This window comes from Micrasema longulum, unplaced genomic scaffold, assembly GCF_059751315.1.
Source record: "Micrasema longulum isolate JH-2025_06_02 unplaced genomic scaffold, ASM5975131v1 h1tg002547l, whole genome shotgun sequence".
In the NCBI taxonomy this organism is placed as follows: Eukaryota; Metazoa; Arthropoda; class Insecta; order Trichoptera; family Brachycentridae; genus Micrasema; species Micrasema longulum.
In genome coordinates, this window is record NW_028279686.1 from 137297 (window position 1) to 158596 (window position 21300).

Consider the following 21300-nt stretch of genomic DNA (forward strand, 5'->3'; position numbering starts at 1 on the left):
GGACGGTTTAAAACCTAGCCCTCATTCACATAATTTAAAAATTGAATTTTTGTGTTTCTCATTATTTTTTCAAAATCCTTAGTTGGAAAGTTTGAAATAATTAAGTAGTTTATGATAATGATTTAAATAAAAAAAACAAACATTAGCAGAGTAGTAAGTTAGTCAAATGTACATTATAAAAAGTAAACAACAAAGAACTAAATAAATTAAGCACTGTTTTCAAATATTATTTTATTTTTCACGAGCTGAAAGCGACTTTCAATGTCCTAGGGGTCTGCCTGGTAACCGAAAACACATTAGCCACATCTTTCTGAGTAATTTAAGGTGGACACGAAGCACATTTGCACCAAGGGATGAAACCTTTTGTTCCATCGGCTTCGTGTCCATTTTGAGACGCAACTTTAGAGTAGGTAGAATGTATATAATAAAGGACGCAACATTCCCGCTTCAAATTTCTGAATGTATTTTCTGCCTACCTTTACGGGGAAACGTTGTGATGGTTTAATGTTGTTGTTGAAATTGTGTAAATGGGGTCAAGATTTCATGCCGCCATGCGCTCTATAGCTGCAAATCGTATTGAGATATTTTTCGTACAGCATTCTTAAGCACCCTTCACAAAAACGGCGCTATATAAATTATCCAACTTAATTTATTTTAAATTAATTTTGGCCTACGAATCATAATGTAGGTGTTGGTAGTTGACTTTAGGAGGTTTTAAGCAAAGAAGCAAGGCTTTGTTAAAGCCATGATATTCGATTATTTATGGGGTAAAAAAAATAAAGTTATCCATTATTGACAAACGACATAAAAATGTCTTTTGGAGAGAAAATAAATATTGATTGAAAGTTCAATAAATTTCGTAAATCAACCGTTGATAAAATTGTCGAATGAAAAAAAAAGAAAGATCTTTAAACACTTTGAGCACCGGCCGAATACACATAGAGTTTACCCTGTGCCCGGCCCATTTTTGTGAAATTTCATGCTTTGTGAAGGGTTTCTTAAAGTGTCATAATTATGAAAATACTAGGTTAAATCAATTAAAACTTCTTATATTTATTTGAAACAATTTAATAAGTCATTTTTGTATGATGTTTTTGCCAACATCGGCCTTTATGGAGAGCCACATTGCAATGTTCGCACATATACAGGAACTTCTCACTCCTTTTTTGTGCTTTGTATCCCGGAGCCGGGTAAACACGTGATTATAATACCACGCGTTGTGTCCCGGTCCCGTGTTTTCACTTAATTTACCAGCAGCAAAAAAGTACTGATAAAAGCCTATAAAATACAGCTTAATGAAAATGGCAGCTGCCAAACTTATGTCAATAGTGATGGGAAATTACTGATCACTGATCATGTACCGATCAAATCGATTTTATCAGTTTTTTATTCAGTTTTCAAGCAAACATGAAACTCTGTTTCCGAAAATTGATATAAAAACGCAAAAACAAGCCTATTATAGTGCGTTTAATACAATTATACACAAAAAAAAGACATTTATACTTTTTTCATGAACAACATCAAATGAATTTTTAAAATATTAATTTATTTTTTTATTCGATCAATGTAAATTGATTTGTCCCATCTCTAACGTTTTTGCAAAATGATGTAACCTTGTAAGAACATCGTTAATAATCGGTTTATTTTAGTTTTTTTTAGTTTTAAAGCTGATATTATACATTTATGTTGATTTATATGTCAAGCATTGTATTAAAAAATAAATTAACATGCCAGATACGAATGATTTTTAGTGTGTCTTTATAAATCAAGCTTTAGACGTTACTACAAAGTTATGTCATCAGTTTTGCTGACAAATGTCATTCTAATCAAGCTATATTTCAAAGACTATAGATGTCAATAAAATGCACTATTTTAGACAGCTGGTAAACCACGTGAAAACACGGGACTGGAACACAACGCGTGGTTATATAATTACGTGGCTCCGGGATACAAAGTGTTAAAAAAATGATACATCGTTTACGCGTAAACATCACTCTTAATCTGGATGTTTCGTAAATTACTAGGGATTTACTTTGCTTAACAATTCGTAAATATTACAATTATTACGCATAATGTGATCAATGTACTGGCGTGGTCAGCCAAAGGTTGCGCGTTCGAGATGTCCAGATTTTAGCACTTTCATTGCAAGGGGAGTGGGGGCCATCATTCATGTTTCGGTATTTTGGATGGTTTGTGACAGGAGTTGGCGCCGGTGGCCGGTGGCCAGCGATCAGCCACCGCTCCGCGCCGCGTGCGAGTCCGAGAGCAGCTTATTTTTGGCATCTCTGGCGAGTGATAAATACCGGCATTCTTGTTCCGCCATTCGCCAGGCGTAATTTCCATTCTCCTCGCTGACAAAATACTGAATCGGTTTAAAACGCCGAATAATCAGTCGAGACTAATACCGCGCATAATTTAAACATCTTTTTGAATATTCATATTGGATTTTAAAAAGCCTTTGATACGGTACATGTTAAGAACATGATAAAAGAATTAAATGATATTGGAGTGAAATCTCAAGAATGCAAACTATTAAAATCATATTAACATATTACAACAGAGATGAAGAACATTTAAGAGAAGGTAATATAGAAGTCTATGCATCTACAAGGCTTATGACCTGTCAATGGCTGGTTTAAGTGGTCACTTTACACACTGTGTAACATTCACCATTCTGCCCATATTTGAACATATATATTCCTTCAATACTTTCATCTGTTGATGTTTGTGAAGTTAAAGAGCTGAAACCTTTATTTATGCGGGTGAGATTAATCTAATTGAATTATTTCACCTACATACTAGGCAACGCCTGAGAATATTATTTTTTTGAATTTCTTTACTTCTTCATGGACCAGGTGGATTTATCAACAATATTTTGAGTTTGTCTAAATTTTTGAAGACAGGGACTGGATTCAACTCCTTGGGGAGCTGTTTATATTAACATATTACAACAGGGATGAAGAACATTTAAGAGAAGCCAACGCCTGAAAATGTTATTACTTTCACTTAATGAAAAAAAAGAAATATTATCCATTTTGAATCTAGAAAAAAATGTCATAAAGTAGATGCTTTCATAAATAATGAACGACTAACTGAAATTGAACATGTTAAATACTTAGGACTAACAATAGACAGACAATTGACATGGACAATTCATATCAACAATTTAATTAGCAAAGTGGCGACATTATCGAGTTTTTTTTTTTAAATCAAAAACCTTGTTCCAAAAACGGAAAAATTTCTAATGAGCCAAGCCTATGTAAAAACTAAAATATGTTACATGCAACTACTATGGGGAACAGGAAATCAAAATGACATAAACAGACTACAAAGACAGCAAAAAAATATATTAATGTTAGTATATGACCTACCCTATCTAACAGCAACTAAAGAACTTTTTAAACAAACTAAACAATTAAATGTAACTATACTCTTTACACTATAATCCTTCAAATTTATTCATAAATTAGCCACTGATGTAATTGTAGACGAAGAACTAAACCTTGAAAAAATTGTAGTAAATGTTTACTACGTGTGGACACCATACGAGAATATCAGAAAAATATCATGCACAACCTTCTAAAACGAGACAAGGACAGTCGAGACTAATAAACCAAGGACTGAAATTATACAATAAACTACCAGACAAAACTAAACAAAACACTCAGACAACATTTACAAAAGATGTTAAAAATATTATCATTAACAGTAGAATGTGAATTTTAAAAGTAAAGGTTTTTTTAATGAAATTTAAAATAAAATGATTAAATTTAAAAAAAAAATATTTGCAATACAAAGAAAACATGTATACGAAGAATTAAAACTTGAAAAAAACTGTTGTAAACATGAACACAATACGAGAATATCACAAAAATATCATACACAACCTTCTAAAACGAGAAAAGGACAATCGAGACTAATAAACCATGGACTGAAATCACACAATAAACTACCAGACAAAACTAAACAAAGAACTCAGTCAACCTTTACAAAAGATGTTGAAATATTATTATTAACAGTAGAATGTGAATTTTAAAAGTAACAATATTTTGTTAAATGCATGTAACCCGTAAATGATTTTTTTTTTAAATACATACGATTCGACCAGTCGAGTACGGCAGGACGCGGAATATCGCGGGAAATGGGCTATGGAAATGGATACCTCGCTTCATGAATATTCATCGTTTCTAGAGTCAACACGGCGCGGCGGCGGTGTTCATTACACCCAGTGCTCGAGTAAGTAATATATTAACTGCAATGGTAAAGTCGAGTGTCCGTGTCGCGTCCTCGGGATGAGATAGGGTCAGTGCGGGGACAGTGTAACCGGGTACCAGAAGACTCGGGCGGGTCGCGGGTCGCGAGTCGCCGACGGCAGCGTCGCATGAGATGCGCGACAAGGTCTTGCGGCTGCTGGCGCGTCCCGGGGCTACAGCGAGCGGGGGCGCGCCCCCGGCCAGCGGCGGCGTGCTGGACGACCACCGCAGTAAGTTGACAGACACACCACCTCTCCTCTCTCTTATCTCCGAGTCTCTGGTTGATTGGCAGTCCGCGCTCGTATTCCTAAACTAATCAATTAATTCGTTAGTCAGGAATGTTTGCCAAATCACCTGTCACATCAGCGAGCCAGAAAACAGCTGCAAAAGTAAACACGTAGATGTATAAATCTTCCGACATTATGATCTGTCTCGTTTTGAGCCACGAGATTATGAACTTCCATTAATTATCCATTTTAATTACAAAATCGAGTGTACAATATTGCTACTCGCGAAATAATATCGTATTTCGTGAATAAAAGTGATATTTATTTATTTATCAAAAACATACAAAAATTAAAATAATAATTATCAAGTCCCACTGAACTGCATAAAATGCAGTTCGTCAGCAGGTGCTTATAGTTAAGTTCTGACATATACATAATCTTATCTTTTAAATTCTATGACATATAAAAACTCTTTATTAATATGAAAAAAAAGGAAATATTTTATCTCTAGTGCATCGAAAATATGTTACACATAGAAAAAAAAAATCTAAATTAAAAATAAAAACACAAAAATTTCAATATAAAAACCACGTTCTAAAATCCAGATATTCAGCATACGTCTGTCTCTTGAGCCTGATAAGTTTTATTGTTTTTATATTTAATGAGAGCATACTATACATTTTTGGTATATTGTACTCCAGTGTTCTTTTCCCGTATTTATTATTGAATTCAGGGAGAGCTAGTCCATCTACACTAGTGAGCCGAATATTATATTCATGCCCAATATTCCCCAGTTTGCCCAGTATTCGCGATAGTACTATTATTATGTAAAACTTATGCAGCGCCAGTTTCGTAATATAATATTGTAAACCCACAAGTGGGTTTACAAGTTTTCTGCGAAACATCGCAATTTCGCACTTCTTCTGGGAGAGCATTCCATGCCATAGGGCTTGCGACCGCAAATAAATGCGCGATAACCCGATGTATTTAAATCTTCGCGTACAAATAATAATTACTTTGGCCGACCTATTGCTAAAAGCAATATCTTTCAGCCAACCAAAAAACAGACTGGTCAAAAACTTGTACAAAAAAAATCAATAATATAACAATTGTATTGTATTTATTTATTTATTTTACTCACAGTATATTTATTTAACATTTATTGAGACACAAATCCCGACCCCCCGGAACCAATGTCTTGTGTTGAGTTGGAACGAATATATGCATAAATAAATATGTGGATTTTGTCTAAGCGAAGAGACCATTGCAGGAGACTGCTGCGAGATATTGCATAGATTGATTAGTCCAGGTGCCCTTTGAATTATATGTATGTAATAACATTTCATTTTAATTTTAGCTATTATTTAATTATGTACGCGTTTCCACTTTCCATTATGTTGTATCCCAACTCAACACAGGGCCCTTGGCCTCATAGAAATTAGAATACGATATTATTGTATTTTTTTGTAGTATGTGTGTTTTTGAATGAATAAAATAAATAAAAAAAATAAAAAAATAACACATGAACAAATTAAAAAAAAAAAAGACTAATGCAGTGCCTAAGCACCACTGGGTGCGGAAAAAGTAATGATGATGATTAAATTGACATAAAATTATAGCAATATTTTGAGTTTGTCCAAATTTTTGTAGACAAGGACTGGATTCAACTCCCTGAGGGGCTGTTTATATTAACATATTACAACAGAGATGAAGAACATTTAATAGAAGGTAATATAGAAGTCTAGGCATCTACAGGGCTTATGACCTGTTAATGGCTGGTTTAAGTGGCCACTTTACACACTATGTAACATTCACCATTCTGCCTATATTTGAACATCTTTATTCCTGTTCCTATATTTATATTCCTTGTCTACAAAAAATTTGACAAACTCAAAATATTGTTGATAAATTACCTGGTTCATGAAGAAGTATAGAAATTGAAAAAATAACATTTTTAGGCGTTGCCTAGTAGGTGAAATAATTCAATTAGATGAATCTCACCAGCATAAATAAAGGTTTCAGCTCTTTAACTTCACAAACATCAACAGATGGAAGAATTGATGGAATATAGATGTTCAAATATAGGCAGAATGGTGAATGTTACACAGTGTGTATAGTGGCCACTTAAACCAGCCATTGACAGGTCATAAGCCCTGTAGATGCCTATACTTCTATATTACCTTCTCTTAAATGTTCTTCATCTCTATTGAAATATGTTAATAAAATTTAAGTAAAACTTTTTGATACAATAATTTATTTTGCTATCAGTGTCACCACATACTACGGATTTGTTCAAATGCTTCAGAGAACAGAAGGTGTTTCATGTTTTTTTCTAAAATATCACTTCACCCTCCCAGCTTCACATTTTTGCTAGAGCCGTCCATGCCGTAGGGGTTGAACCGTAAATACGCTTTCACTGAATTTAGTAAATGTCACTTTTTCCGTGACTTTTACCATAGATGTAGCCGGTCTAAGCGCAAGACGTGTCAGATTATTCACCTGAAATAAATAGTTATTTTACATATTCCGGAGCAAAGTTGTGCAATGACTTACACATAAGCCAACAGAGTTTGTATTCCATCCTCTGTGGTAAACGTAGCCAGTGCAATCCCCGAAGTAGTGGAGTGATATGACTGAACTAAGAGATTCCAAAAAATGTAGGATGTATTCATTCCTAGGCCAGTGGGAAAGAGAAATATATTTAAAAGTAAAAGCGGGACATTTGTTTTTCTCGACTGCTGCCGGAAATCACCGAGAATTGCCGAAGTAGCTCTTCGGGTCTGACGTGTAAATCACGTGGCGATCGCACACAAAGGTAATAAGCGCGCAAACCACAGCTTAGCGCACATGTGTATTACGGTACAAACTGTGGGCAGTAGTAATGTTACCGAGTAATATTCTGTACTGAAAATCGCTTTCCTCGGTTTTTCTGCCACTTTCCCTCGCTGTAGCGCCGCCGCTAACTCTATTAATATTTCACCAAATGTTTTTTGCGCAGGAGGTGTTATAAATTACGATTTTACGACCAGACAGCTTTTAAGACTGTTTTTCACGGTGTCTTTTTCAGAACGAAATGTGGATTCGCCCGACTTGCTTACTTATCGAACCACTGGGGAATTAAATACGTAAAGCGGTATGAAATATTTGTATTTTCGGTGAAAAAAAATCGAGAATCCTAAAGGGAAGGGAACCCGAAGTAAGCAGGATATTGTAGAAAGTTTGCACTCATCAGAATTTCCACTTATCTGTTCTAAAGAATGGCCTTCCGATCTCAGACAATAAAACACCCAAAAAACAAAAACACTTTTGTACAGAAGACAATGATTTCCGTGCTACGGGTAATTGGGTAGAAAAAATATTTTATTATACGCGGTAAAAAATAGAGCATTGAATTGCATATCGAAGTTTTTCGAAAAAGTATGAAACAGTTTTTGTGAACCAATCAATTATATTGTTGTTTTGTATTTTGTCAGCCTCGTGGAGCAGTGGTCAGCGCGTTTGCCTACCATGCAAGAGGTCTCGGGTTCGATTCCCGACATGGTTGACGTGAAATATTTATTTAAAAAGGTGTTTTTACACTAGAATATTTCATTGTCCCTGGACTGGTAACTAAAGCGTAAGATCATCCTACCTTCATGTTAGAAAAATGATCAAGATACGCTGCGATTGGTGTGCGAATGCAGCGCCCTATGCACAATTAAGTGCGGAAAGGGAATGATGATGATGTATATACTCACACACGGAAGGTTCCGGGTTCGATTCCCGGTGAGAACACAAAAATTAAAATGTGATTTTTCTCAAGCCTGGGTGCTCTGTGATGTAATTCACCACTGTAATTAGGCCTCCTGGCCTGTTGTGGTGCAAAAAAAAATGTAAAATGTAAAAATGTAAAAAATATGTATATTTAAATTTCAAATAAAATGTCAATGTGTCATATTTTTTTTTTTTTGACAACATTTGGACCTTTGCGGTTTTCGGTGGAAACTATGAAGGAATTAAAATAAATATAGCATTTTTCAGAAACTTGTATAGTAAAGTAACTAACTAGTCCCTGGACTGGTAACTGAAGCGTAAGACTGATCATCCTACCTTCATGTAACAAAAATGATCAAGATACGCTGCGATTGGTGTACTAATGCAGTGCCCTATGCATCATTAGGTATGGAAAGGGAATTATGATATATTATATGTATTGTGGTAGATTTCCGGTTTCCGGGTAGCCATTTTTTCGACGTTTAGTGTATTTTGACAGCTGCGAAATTCTTATTTTAAATGTCAGCACAACTCACCGACGACAACCCATGAGGTCACGAAGGGGTAATTATAAACTTACAAAACTTTAAAAAATCGTAATGATGATAAAACGATACATACAAATTATTTTTTTTCGGGTTATTTTGATAGTATTTTAACAATTTTGTTTAAAAACCATTGAACTTTCTTATTTTACTTAACTTTCTTATTTTTTTTAGTTTTTCTACACCGTAATAAATAAGTATAAAAAAACATAACTTGTTATTTTATTTATTTGTTTGTATATACGCCCAATGGGCATTTTTGAGGACATTTTTATACACAGAAAATTATTATAAAGGAAAGTAGAAAGACACAATGGTATATAGTAGACTTGGTGGTGGGAGTGGAAGCGGGAGAGAGGTGTTTTTAATTGAATTTGATTCAGTGATCGTATGAAAGAAGACAACTTGTTATCAAAGAAATCAAGACTGGTATGTTTGTTGGCAGACCTGAGAATTCTGGGCGTAGGAAAATGAAAACTATAGTTAGTTATATGATTATCGGGATGAAATAGTAAGTTTTGTCTGAGGTTTCTAGTTGGGATATTTAATTTTAAATAGGACTTGAAGGTCGGATGTTCAAGAATGTTTGAATATTAATAGTGCAAAATAGGATATAACAAGCAAAGATACATTTTTTTGAATAGCTTCGTTATATTTTATATATCTAATATCTACCTATTTTAAAAAAATAAAAACAAAATTAGCAACATTGACAGAATGGATAGAATATTTATAACATTAATCTTTCCTTTATCGTTCTTGCTCTAACTATAATGCTTTTTTTTTCATCTATTGATATATTTTACATGACCTTTAATTTATTTAAAAATAAATTAAGACTCCTTATTTCTGGCTGCGATACGATCCCACTTACTATTTAATGATGCTCACACTTACACAAACCTAAACACTTAATAATATGTATGATTCTTATTTAGAAACTTTGCTGGTCTGTTTTTAAAAAGTATTTTTTTAATGTTACTCTGTATCACTGTCGACTGTTTATTTCTTTAAAATAAATTAAAGAAAATGAGAAGTTAATTATGTTTTTTTTAATAAAAAAGCCATTTTGGAGTGCTTATTTTACTCAATCCGACATTAGAAATTCTTAAACGAATTTTCTAATGAATTCTTTCTTTTGAATATCATCAAGTAGTTAAAGTAATTAAAGTATTGTAAATAGGTATACTGAGTTGTGTAATTATTATGTTTGCATTAAAAGGTAACAGTTGACAGAAGTTCCCACTCGCGCCCCTCTGACCCGGAAACTTAAGTGAATGAATTATGGAGACGAACGCGTTTGGCGCTGTTACAATTATAATTAGTCGCCAGACTCGATCCCTCTTCCTCTCCGCATCACCGCGCACCGCGCACCGCGCACCGTGCTGCATACATACATCCTGTCCCCTTGCCGCTTCACTAGTGCTATATTCTGTTAGTCTCCTCTCTGCAATATGTCCCATACAGTCATCTTGTCCCCTTGCCGCTTCACTAGTGCTATATTCTGTTAGTCTCCTCTCTGCAATATGTCCCATACAGTCATCTTGTCCCCTTGCCGCTTCACTAGTGCTATATTCTGTTAGTCTCCTCTCTGCAATATGTCCCATACAGTCATCTTGTCCCCTTGCCGCTTCACTAGTGCTATATTCTGTTAGTCTCCTCTCTGCAATATGTCCCATACAGTCATCTTGTCCCCTTGCCGCTTCACTAGTGCTATATTCTGTTAGTCTCCTCTCTGCAATATGTCCCATACAGTCATCTTGTCCCCTTGCCGCTTCACTAGTGCTATATTCTGTTAGTCTCCTCTCTGCAATATGTCCCATACAGTCATCTTGTCCCCTTGCCGCTTCACTAGTGCTATATTCTGTTAGTCTCCTCTCTGCAATATGTCCCATACAGTCATCTTGTCCCCTTGCCGCTTCACTAGTGCTATATTCTGTTAGTCTCCTCTCTGCAATATGTCCCATACAGTCATCCTGTCCCCTTGCCGCTTCACTAGTGCTATATTCTGTTAGTCTCCTCTCTGCAATATGTCCCATACAGTCATCTTGTCCCCTTGCCGCTTCACTAGTGCTATATTCTGTTAGTCTCCTCTCTGCAATATGTCCCATACAGTCATCCTGTCCCCTTGCCGCTTCACTAGTGCTATATTCTGTTAGTCTCCTCTCTGCAATATGTCCCATACAGTCATCCTGTCCCCTTGCCGCTTCACTAGTACTATATTTTGTTAGTCTCCTCTCTGCAATATGTCCTATACAGCAATATGTCCTTTACTCGCCACACTAGTGCTACATACACCCATCCTGTCCCCTTGCCGCTTCACTAGTGCTATATTCTGTCTCCTCTCTGCAATATGTCCCATACAGCAATATGTCCCTTACCCGCCACACTAGTGCTACATACACCCATCCTGTCACCTCTCCGCCTCACTAGAGCCACATACAGCAATATATCCCTTACCCGCCACACTAGTGCTACATACACCCGTCCTGTCATCTCTCCGCCTCACTAGAGCCACTTACAGCAATATGTCTCCTTTCCGCTTTACTAGTGCTACATACACCCGTCCTGTTCCCACTCCACCTCCCCAGTGCTTTATGTGCGCTATACGCACCCTGTCCATCATTACTAGTGGGTAATATCTTCAACGCTTATTCCGAACATTAATAAGTCTCATATTTTTTGAGAAATTTATCTACTGACGGTTCTAATAGTAGGAAGGTTTTCTTTAGAAATATCAAAGCTTGTCATGCTCTAGTTAATTTCCACTAAATATTAGTCGTAATTTTTATAAATAACATCCCAATACTAGGTCCCAGACACGCCGTCTCCGGTGTCTCCACTCAACTGACTCGACACTCCTTTACGTTACCCTGTAGTAGTTACACAACCACCCGACCTACATAATATTATGTAAGTATACAGACGGACTTTATATTATGGAGCTCCCGACGCCGACGTCCCGACGCGACGGGCCGTGAGTTATCAGGTCAACGAAATTATTTATTTGTTTAGCAGCGGAGGGAAGGACTGGCAGGGGGCGGACACCGACTGCCATAAATAACAAACCAATACAACGAAATGAAACCATTTTCATTCATGGATTTCCGTAAACACATTTACTGTTAAGACTTGAAAAATCGCGCTGTTCATGTTCGTTCGTTATCTTCTCTTTTGCGTCATAGCGAAATAAATTCTTGTCACGATAGCCGCGACAGTTGCTTTATGAATTCAAGCCTCACTTTTATCAAAACATTTAAGTTTGTAAGTGAAAATTCTTGATGGAAGTTCATTGTAATTTATCATAGAAATAAAAGACGAGTGATGCTTTAATTCACAAATTTGGAATATCCAGTGACCTGTTTCATCGCATTTGCGACATCCTCGAAATTGACATATTTATTCATAAATTCAATGTATTAATACAAAACAGAGGTGAGGATACAGAATTCGAAATTGAGGGTATTACTTTCAAACCCGGCAAAATCCAAAATTAAAAAAAGATATTAATTGAAACTTATTCAGAATACAATTTTTTACAATAATTTTAACATTGTCAGTTAAAAATACGGCTTAATTCGTAAGACTTGACTTTTAAATTATTGGCTTTGTTGCAAACATGGCAACTTCTACCTGAGTATTGCAAAGTTGGTAATGTGTAAAATTAAATTTATTATTTCACTACTGATTCTTGACATAATAATGCCTATGTCATCAATACTTACGTATAACATATCTACTATAATAAAAATGTAAGTTTTAAAAAAAAGTTGAAGTTAAGTATTGGATCAGTTTTTTTGTGATTTGCTCAGAATAAAGAAAGATGGATTTTGCCGGGTTTGCAAGTAGTACCCTCAATTGTAATATGATAGTAAATTAAATTAAATTATTTTTGTCTTAAGGATCATTAACAAGGACTATTCTGAGTCCATTACGAATCTAGCGCTGTGTCTCAGATTCTTACTAACTATTTGCGTTTCGGTGGTTTCGTGTGAAAGAAGCTTTTCAAAATTAAAGTCAATTAAATCGTATTTAAGATAAACTATGAGCCAAGCGCGACTATCCAATCTCTCTATTTTGTCAATTGCAAGGGAAAGAAAAGTAAACTTTGACCATTTTATTGAATATTTTAGTAAAATAACGTCGCGTAATTTGTTGTTTTATTTTGGGGGGTGCTCATTTGAAAACCGCCCCGGGTTCCAACCCACCCTACGCCGCCACTGCAACCAAACTATATACGAATATAAATTATATAATTCTAAGAAGTTAAATCCAGTACGAAACATTATTAATGAAAATAAATTTTTAAAATACGAATTCAACTATAATACTCACATTTTGGGAACCCGTTTTAAAAAATCCCTTTGTAAAATGATACTGCTCTACGCTCAAAGGAGACCTCGAACAGAATATTATTCGATACAATGTTGTCTTTTTATCACAGGCGAACAGGAAACAGAAAGTAGCGTCGTATTTGATGAGTTTTGTAAAGTTAATAATGACAATGTTGCAAAATGATACTTTTTCGTATTCATTATTTACAAACAAACTAACCATCACGCCGTTTCCCCATATAGTGCCATTTTACTCTGTTTTTCCATACAGACACACATATTGTCATGCGCGCACGACAATGAGGAAGTTCAGTGGTTTTAAAAAAAAAAAAATGTTTGTTAATAGACTGTTAAACTAAGTCAATTTTTTTAAAAAAAAATTTATATATCGTATTATCGGCGCTACGATTTTTCAAAGTTTTGTATTTCTGAAATAACTCCGCGTGTAACGTCAGCGGTTCATTTCCGCTTATTCTCATTCAGTTCTTCCCATTGGTCCAGAAGCGACAAGCAGACCGGAAATCTTCCATAGCTCTTAGATTATAGGTTGATTCACTCCTATAATCTAAGAGCTATGGAAGCCTAAGCCTAGACTTCCATATTTCCTTCTCAAAAATATTCTCCCTCGCTGTTGAAATAAGTTTAAAAACAAAATAATAGTTTTATTTTTATAATTCAAGTTACAAAACGTATTCGACAGAAAATGAAGAATAAAAAGCTAAAGATATTTAAAATTAGAAATAAACGTATTTGTAAAATTACCTTAAATCAATCCTGTTAATCAATAGGAAAAAGGAAAAAGAGGAAAGAGGAAAAGAGGGCATATTAAGATAGAGAAAGGAGATGTGTCTTCAGACGTGATTTAAACAGAGATACTGTAGTAACATCTTTGATGGTGGATGGGAGATGATTCCACAGTCGAGCCGCATGGACACTATATGAGTTAGAGAAGAAAGAGGAATTGTGGATGGGTATTAAGAGAGTGCCTTGAGAATTAGAACGAAGAGATAAACCATGAACTGATAAGCGTTGAAATTTTGCATTTGCTTAGTAATTAGAACATAAAAAGCTTGCAAATCTAGTGTCTTAAATTATCGAGGGAACATTTGAATAACGCGTAAATTATAATAAATGAATTAGGTACCCGTCAAAATCGGAACAAAAGGTCACCAGCTCATTAATCACGGGATTGCGTTTAAGTTTAAATTTATAGTACTAACTCACCTTTTTATATCTGGCAACCCCGTTACTCTCCCGAGGAGCAGTAAACTATAGACTACCTAACTTTTCCTTGATTCTTATGTATTGTACTCTCGATTGGTAATTAATTATTTGAGAAAATAAATAAGAGTAGATATTTAAAAAAAAATATTAAGGGTAGCTTCGACCTACATAATACAATCTAGTAACCCAACCGCGATTTGTTTGTTAACATAAATTATTATTGATAAAAAAAAAAACATTTGAATAGGAAAACAGATGGCCGAAGGTCGATCTTAGTCGGGATCTGCTGCGGTGCGATTATGAACGCTATCGTCTACGGTACATAACGAGACGGTATTTTAATTTTAATTTCTTTATTTTATACGTTCATGTACATTACAAAAATGTTTCGAGGCATGCATAGCACGAAAAAAATTATGCTTTAATTTTAATACACAAAGGTGGTAAAATAAAAATACCCAGCAATAAAAAAAAGGATGCTATCCTCTCTGACCTTTTTTTCACTCATATGAAAGAAGTTGATATCCAAAAAGATACGGTTGAGTAAAGACATTGCTCTTCCTACTGGCATTATCGTCGACAGGTTGGTTCTGCAAGTAGGAAAATAAAACAGCTTAAGCTGCCTATGTCTAAGGTAGTCATTAGGAACATAAAGAAAAATACTCTCCATTACACCTATGTTGATCGTAATACCACGGATCAATCGGAAAAAATACATAAGCAAGTATGCATTTCTTCTTTTCTCCAAACTATTGTAGCCAAGCATTCCCAGTATGAAGTCAGACGGGTACAACCACGGATAGTATTCGCACTCACCCAGAAATTTCTTCTGAACCATCTCCAGCATAAGAGAGTGCTTCAATTCGTGGGGCGTCCAGATCAGAGATCCACACTCAAGTCTGCTTTGCACCAATGAGTTATAAAGAAGCCTTTAAACGAACATCTATTTATTTATTTATTCACACTCTTTATCAAAATACAATTCCATGTTCACTTTGCCCAGCTAACAAGGGTACATACCCCGTTCCAAGCTGGGCAATTACATTTTAATATATTATAATAGTTAACAAATTAATATAGAGCACAGACAAACAAAATATAAACTTATTCGGATACACATTTTGATTCATATACATACAGACATACACATATATACACACATATATATAAATATACACATATATACACATGTACATACACACACACGTACATACATCCATGCGCATACACATACATACATTCATAAAAACATAGACAATTTATTTATGCGAAACTTCATGGTTGTCATCTATAAATATATTTTTTTTAAATTATTCCTTATTTTTTATATTTTATTTTTGACATCCAGTAAGGTTCTACAATCCATGGCATGCATCAACTTTTCTGACTCCCTACGACCAATGTCATGAAAGAGCGAGGTCAACACCTTCCGTAACTTGACAACACTCCCGTCTTTCCACGGTTCTGGCAAAAGGTTACGGACCTTTTTGCCTACGTAATAGTGTTGTCTCGATGCCAGAACAGTGTTGACCCCTTCACTTAGTATCAGATCCCTATTAGAGTATCTTGTATTATGGTTGTGGTTGACGCTTGGCTAAATGTCTCTCTTTATGTGTGTAACCACTATATTTATGTACGAAAATGTGTATACAGTGAAACCTTTATCTATCATTTTTAAAGGGACTTATGGAAATAAACGATGAATGCAGGAATAAGAGGTCAATACACAAGGAGATAAGATCGGGTAAAGATACCGCCCTGGCAATCTGCATTACCATTGGCAGGTTCAAATTCTAAAAAAGACAAGTTTCAGGTGTAAATAAATGTATTTAAATAAAATTATAAAGCAGAACAAAAACAAAAAAAATATTAAAGTTTATTGCATTGGAAATAATCTTTCACAGACGTTTGTTTTTTTACTGTTTTATTCCCGTAAGTCAACATTATATTTTCGGCTTTGCAAATAATATTTTTTTCGGCATCAGTTATTGAATGTGAGTAGTAGAATGTTTTTAATCTTTCGAAGATAGTGCATGCTTTTGAAAATGAAGGTACAGGCGGCGGGTCCTCTTCATCAATATCGACCTCTTCAGCTGTCTCCTTCAACCTCGCGTCACACGAGCTTTCGATAATTTCTATCCCACACGTTGGGATATTGTCGTCAAATGTGACAAAATTGTTGAAATTCGTCTGTGTATCAAGTCTTAGCCAATCATCTTCAGAAACCTTAACTTGTTCTAATTGTAAGTATATCTCTCTTTCTCTTTCGAACGTCCTGCGCATTAGAACATACACAAAATATTAAAATATGTCAAATACGCATCGTAATTCAAACGTCATCGTTTGCGTCGATCGTTTCTCTATCGTTTCGGTAACGCATATGAATGCGGTAAAATGGTGGATAAAGAAACGATCGATGCGATCAATTTTTGTATGTTTTATATGAAATTATTTCGGCGCTGGAAGAAATAAACGACACATCCGGGAAAACGATTATTTGAGGAACGATAGATAGAGGTTTCACTGTATTTGTATAAAAATTCTTCTTCTTCTGTATTTTCATAGTTTATTCATCGGTAACCTATAATTGCAAATGTTTAAAAAACATACATATTCAAAACATGCATATACACAGACAAACATATTCAGTTTTTTATACAAAAAGCTTCATTTTAGTTTGTAGATAAATTGAAGAATTTTTTTTATTTCCCATTAGAATACGGACCCTGATTAGATTGCTGCTATGTAAACGACCAAGAAAACGAAAAACAAACATATTTTTTTTGTTAGTACAAAATACCATGTAGCATCGGTTAATATTTCACCTTTCCACTGTAATTGAGGTCCCAGTACCATATAGCCATTTTCTGTTGATTTTTTAGGGTTTGGTCAGGATCCGTCAAGCCGGTATATTTCTATATTGCGTCAGTTTAGTCAAAGAATTTCCAAGTAAAGTGTATTATCGAATCATGTATTCATGTCTCTCCTGAGAATACGCACACGATACGAATTCTATCAGGACCAATCCATTAGGTCTGTAATCTGCAGTGTGCCCTTACTTCATACTGGACAACCGACACGTCCGAGACTAGATACACTCGTTATATTATTATATCTTATATTTATTATGGCCCTAGAAATGATTGATTGCATCTGTCCTGTACGGGCTTATTTTGCCCGCTGGTGAAAAAAAGATTAAGTATTTTTTAGTACTTCTGAAGCCAGAAGTTTCGTTAGTAAGTTGAAAGTATGTAATTTTGGTTCATATATTGGATAAAATTTTGGTTTGACGTTTCACAAATCGGCCCCTAGATGGCAGGATATTTTAATGTTTTTATTTTGCTCATAAATTTTTATTCTGACGATGATGTCCGTTTGTTGCAGGAAATGGTACATGCGGCAAGACGATGGGGCCGCTGGAGTGGAGGGGCGCAGACGGCGCAGGGACTCCAGGGGGCGCGGCGCTCGCCAACTCCGACTCCTGTCCGGGGGACAAGGTGAGTCTCCGACTTTGCTAACTGTACTCGCTATAATTTGCCCGAGGTCAACGTCGTTTGACGTCAAAGGGCCCGACTGAGAAACCCGAGCGGGGAGTATGTAGCTCGGTTTTAGTGAAGGTACTGAGCTATTTATGTACGTAATCGTATGTGGCGTGTGTAGTAGGGAAGACCGTCTGTATCTTACCTCGGTATGTTCTTCCTACTTGCCATATCGACATCACAGAATCGAAACAAACCAATGAATGACTGCAAAAACTAGTCCGCGTTCCTTACTTCACTAACATTTAAAATACATAGTTCTCATTTATATTTTAAATAGGCTTCTGTGATAGAAAGTCTCCACTTCAAAGCGATTATAAACTCCAATAAATTCCATTTCAAGCAAAAAAATCTCGCTTGAATATGATTTTTAGATGACTTTTAACCGTTGCTAAAACGATATGCTTAACGATCGACTGCATTTCTCTACTGAGGTAGTACTGAGCGATTACAAGGCCGACTCTCGATACGTTTTCTCAGAAAGAAAGTAAAACAGATGGAAAAAACATAACTAAATTTATTTTTTATAGTGGTAACTTTCTAACGCCTTGATACTCTTATTGTCAGTATGACAGAACCTAGCGACATTATTTTTTGCATCTAGGCGTTCGTTTTATTAAACTGACAGTTATGATGGAATTTAATTCGACTTCAAAATTTACTTTTTTCTGTCTCATATTTTTAATGGGCTTTTAAAAGGTGCCAACCTCAAAACGATTAAAAATTTCAATAAATCGTAATTAAAGGAAAAATTGCTCGCTGGAACAAAATTTTTGACACTTTCAATGAGTAGATAAACGCATCGAGGGGTTCTAGACCCGTCAGTACAAACCGATGTACTTACATCAAAACTTGATGGGGGGAGGATCGGTAGTATATCTTTGTAGTCGGTCGGGAGAATTTTATCTTTAACTATGACGTCATACTGAATCTATGTCATTTTAGAGCGTAGATATGTGTACCGTGACGTACGCTTCCCCTTGTTGCATATCGATGTACCTACCCAAAACTTGAAGGTGGGGGATCGGTAGTGTATTTTTGTAATCGCTAGAGAGAATTTATCTCGAACAATTCCGTCAAGGTGTATGACGTCTTTATCTTCCCATCATAATCGAGTAATAAGTCGCTCTCATGTAGAGTTGAAAAAAATCACATGCGTCGTTGTTCTACGTATAAGACGAAGTATACGATTTCGGGTAGCGGTAAACTTTCTTCATAATGTGACTCGTGGCGTCACTCCTCCCGCGTCGTGTCGTGTCGTGTACCGTGTACCTATCTATACAAGTGACGAGTGTTGAAATGACACGTACTAATGCTTTAATAATTGCTGCCATTAATATTACGGACAGGTTCATATTTTGGATTGACAAATGAACGGATTTACCTCGCACTTGGAGTTATGTGTACCATCTACCTGCATTTATATTTTAAGCCTCGCACCTTGTAACGATTCTGTTAATAAGGTCAAAATACACATCTAAATAACTGGCAATTTATTATAATGTTATAAATGATTTGTTTAAGATCACTTCTCCCCATTAACTACTCTCGGCATTGTTCAACAGAGCACCGTCCAATATAACCAAATTCATTTATCGACAATATAAAATTAATTTACTCTCGCTTTTGGCTCTTCGCGGACGACAACAAAATTCTCAAAATAATTCAAACTTTACAAGACTGTTTTCTTCTTCAATCAGGCATCAACTCTTTTAACCAATGGTGTAAAGTCAATAAATTAGAACTAAATATTTAAAAATGCAAAATAATGTCATTTCATAGAACAAAACAACCGATTTCCTTCGAGTACCTATTAGAAAACTCCAAAATTGATGTAGTTAATTCCATCAGAGATTTAGGAGTTGTTTTGGACTATAAACTGACATACAACGAGCATATAGATAAGTCAATAAATCACTGAAATTACTTGGCTTCATTAACAGAATATCCTCTGATTTTACTAATGTCCGTACAATCAAAAATCTTTATTGCTCAACTGTTCGCCCTCTTCTAGAATATGCCTCCGTGGTCTGGTCTCCATTATATGTCAATAGCATAAATCACATTGAATCAGTCCAACATCGCTTGCTTTGAAAAGTAGCGTGGATACTCAGACTAGAGAGAGGTAATTATTTGTATGCTGATGAGTCAATGTTAAAAAGGCGGCCTCCGTGGTGTAGTGGTCAAGACGCTTGACTCACGCTCGGAAGGTTCCGGGTTCGATTCCCGGTGAGAACACAAAAATCAAAATGAATTTTTCTCAAGCCTGGGTGTTCTGTGATGTAATTCACCACTGTAATTGGGCCTACTGGCCTGTAGTGGTGCAAAAATAAATGATTTTTTTAAAAAAATATTTCTAGTCTACAAAAACGTAGAACTAATATTGACTCCATGTATATGTTCGGCATACTAAATGGTATAATCGATGTTCCATCATTACTGGGAGAAGTAAAATTCAATATTCCGACTCGTAGGTTGAGAAACAATGAAGTACTGTTCATCGATCAGCATAGAACAAACTATGGCCTTAATTCTCCAATTTTTTTAAAAATCTATTAAATGAATATGAAATATTTCTAATTACACGTAGATGTGTGTTATGTCAAAGGCAAATAATAATTATCAATGTTGCGGTGTCTCAGTAAAACATTTTCTTTTATTTTTTTATAATATTCCATACACAAAATATTCAACGGAGAAGTCTGACAACAAACAATAAAGGTTTACGTGTGGCCGGAGACCAGGAGAGCCATAGATAAATACGGATTTGTTAGTGTTGCCACTTTCTCATTCGTCTTTGTAATTAAATTGTCGGAGGGTTTTCAAGAATAGCATTATGACAAAGCAATCGAGATGCTCAATCGACTATTGTCGAGGGGGTGACAAAATGTCACATCTTTCCAGCATAAGGCTCCTGAACTCCACATAAGCGCCTTTTAAAATATAAGCATACTACACACATAACATATTTCTTTTCAAAATTATTGGGAGTTTTTAAGATTTATGAATTTCAAATTAAGCATTCCAAATTAAGAGTTTAACTATAAATTTGTAATGAAGCAGTTAAAATTAATATGTATTAGTGATATAAGGGAAATATCAGATTTAGTGCTGCTTTTCAAGTTATTCAATAATGTTCTTGACAGTCCCGAACTTTTAAATTGTGTGAATTTTTATGTGAGACAGCGTGGGACGAGATAAAAAACTTATTTTGCTGTTGATTTGCATAGTTCGAACTATGCTAAATACTCACCTATTCCACGGTTCCGCGCGTTAGCAAACAAACATGAAAACTTAGATTTATTTCATTTATCTTTATACAAATTAAAATCATTACTTTTTAATCACTTCTTTTTATAAAAATGTACCAAGTTTTAAACTTGTTTTACTGTTTATGCTATGATGCATCGCCTCTGTTACTTAAA

The 21300-nt window shown here is 35.3% G+C and overlaps 1 protein-coding gene across 7 annotated transcripts in view; it reads left to right on the forward strand.

Annotated features, from left to right (window-relative positions):
- sbm (L-type amino acid transporter sobremesa) overlaps window positions 1-21300 on the forward strand; it is a 123638-nt gene that overhangs the window by 95589 nt on the left and 6749 nt on the right. For 4 of the 7 annotated variants that reach the window (XM_088240669.1, XM_088240673.1, XM_088240670.1 and 1 more), the window contains exon 2: window positions 17721-17833. In XM_088240669.1, the coding sequence (XP_088096795.1) occupies window positions 17721-17833 (113 nt within the window). Of the gene's footprint in view, window positions 1-4191; window positions 4484-17720; window positions 17834-21300 lie in introns of all 7 variants that reach the window. The other 3 variants (XM_088240667.1, XM_088240671.1, XM_088240668.1) reach the window with 1 other exon arrangement.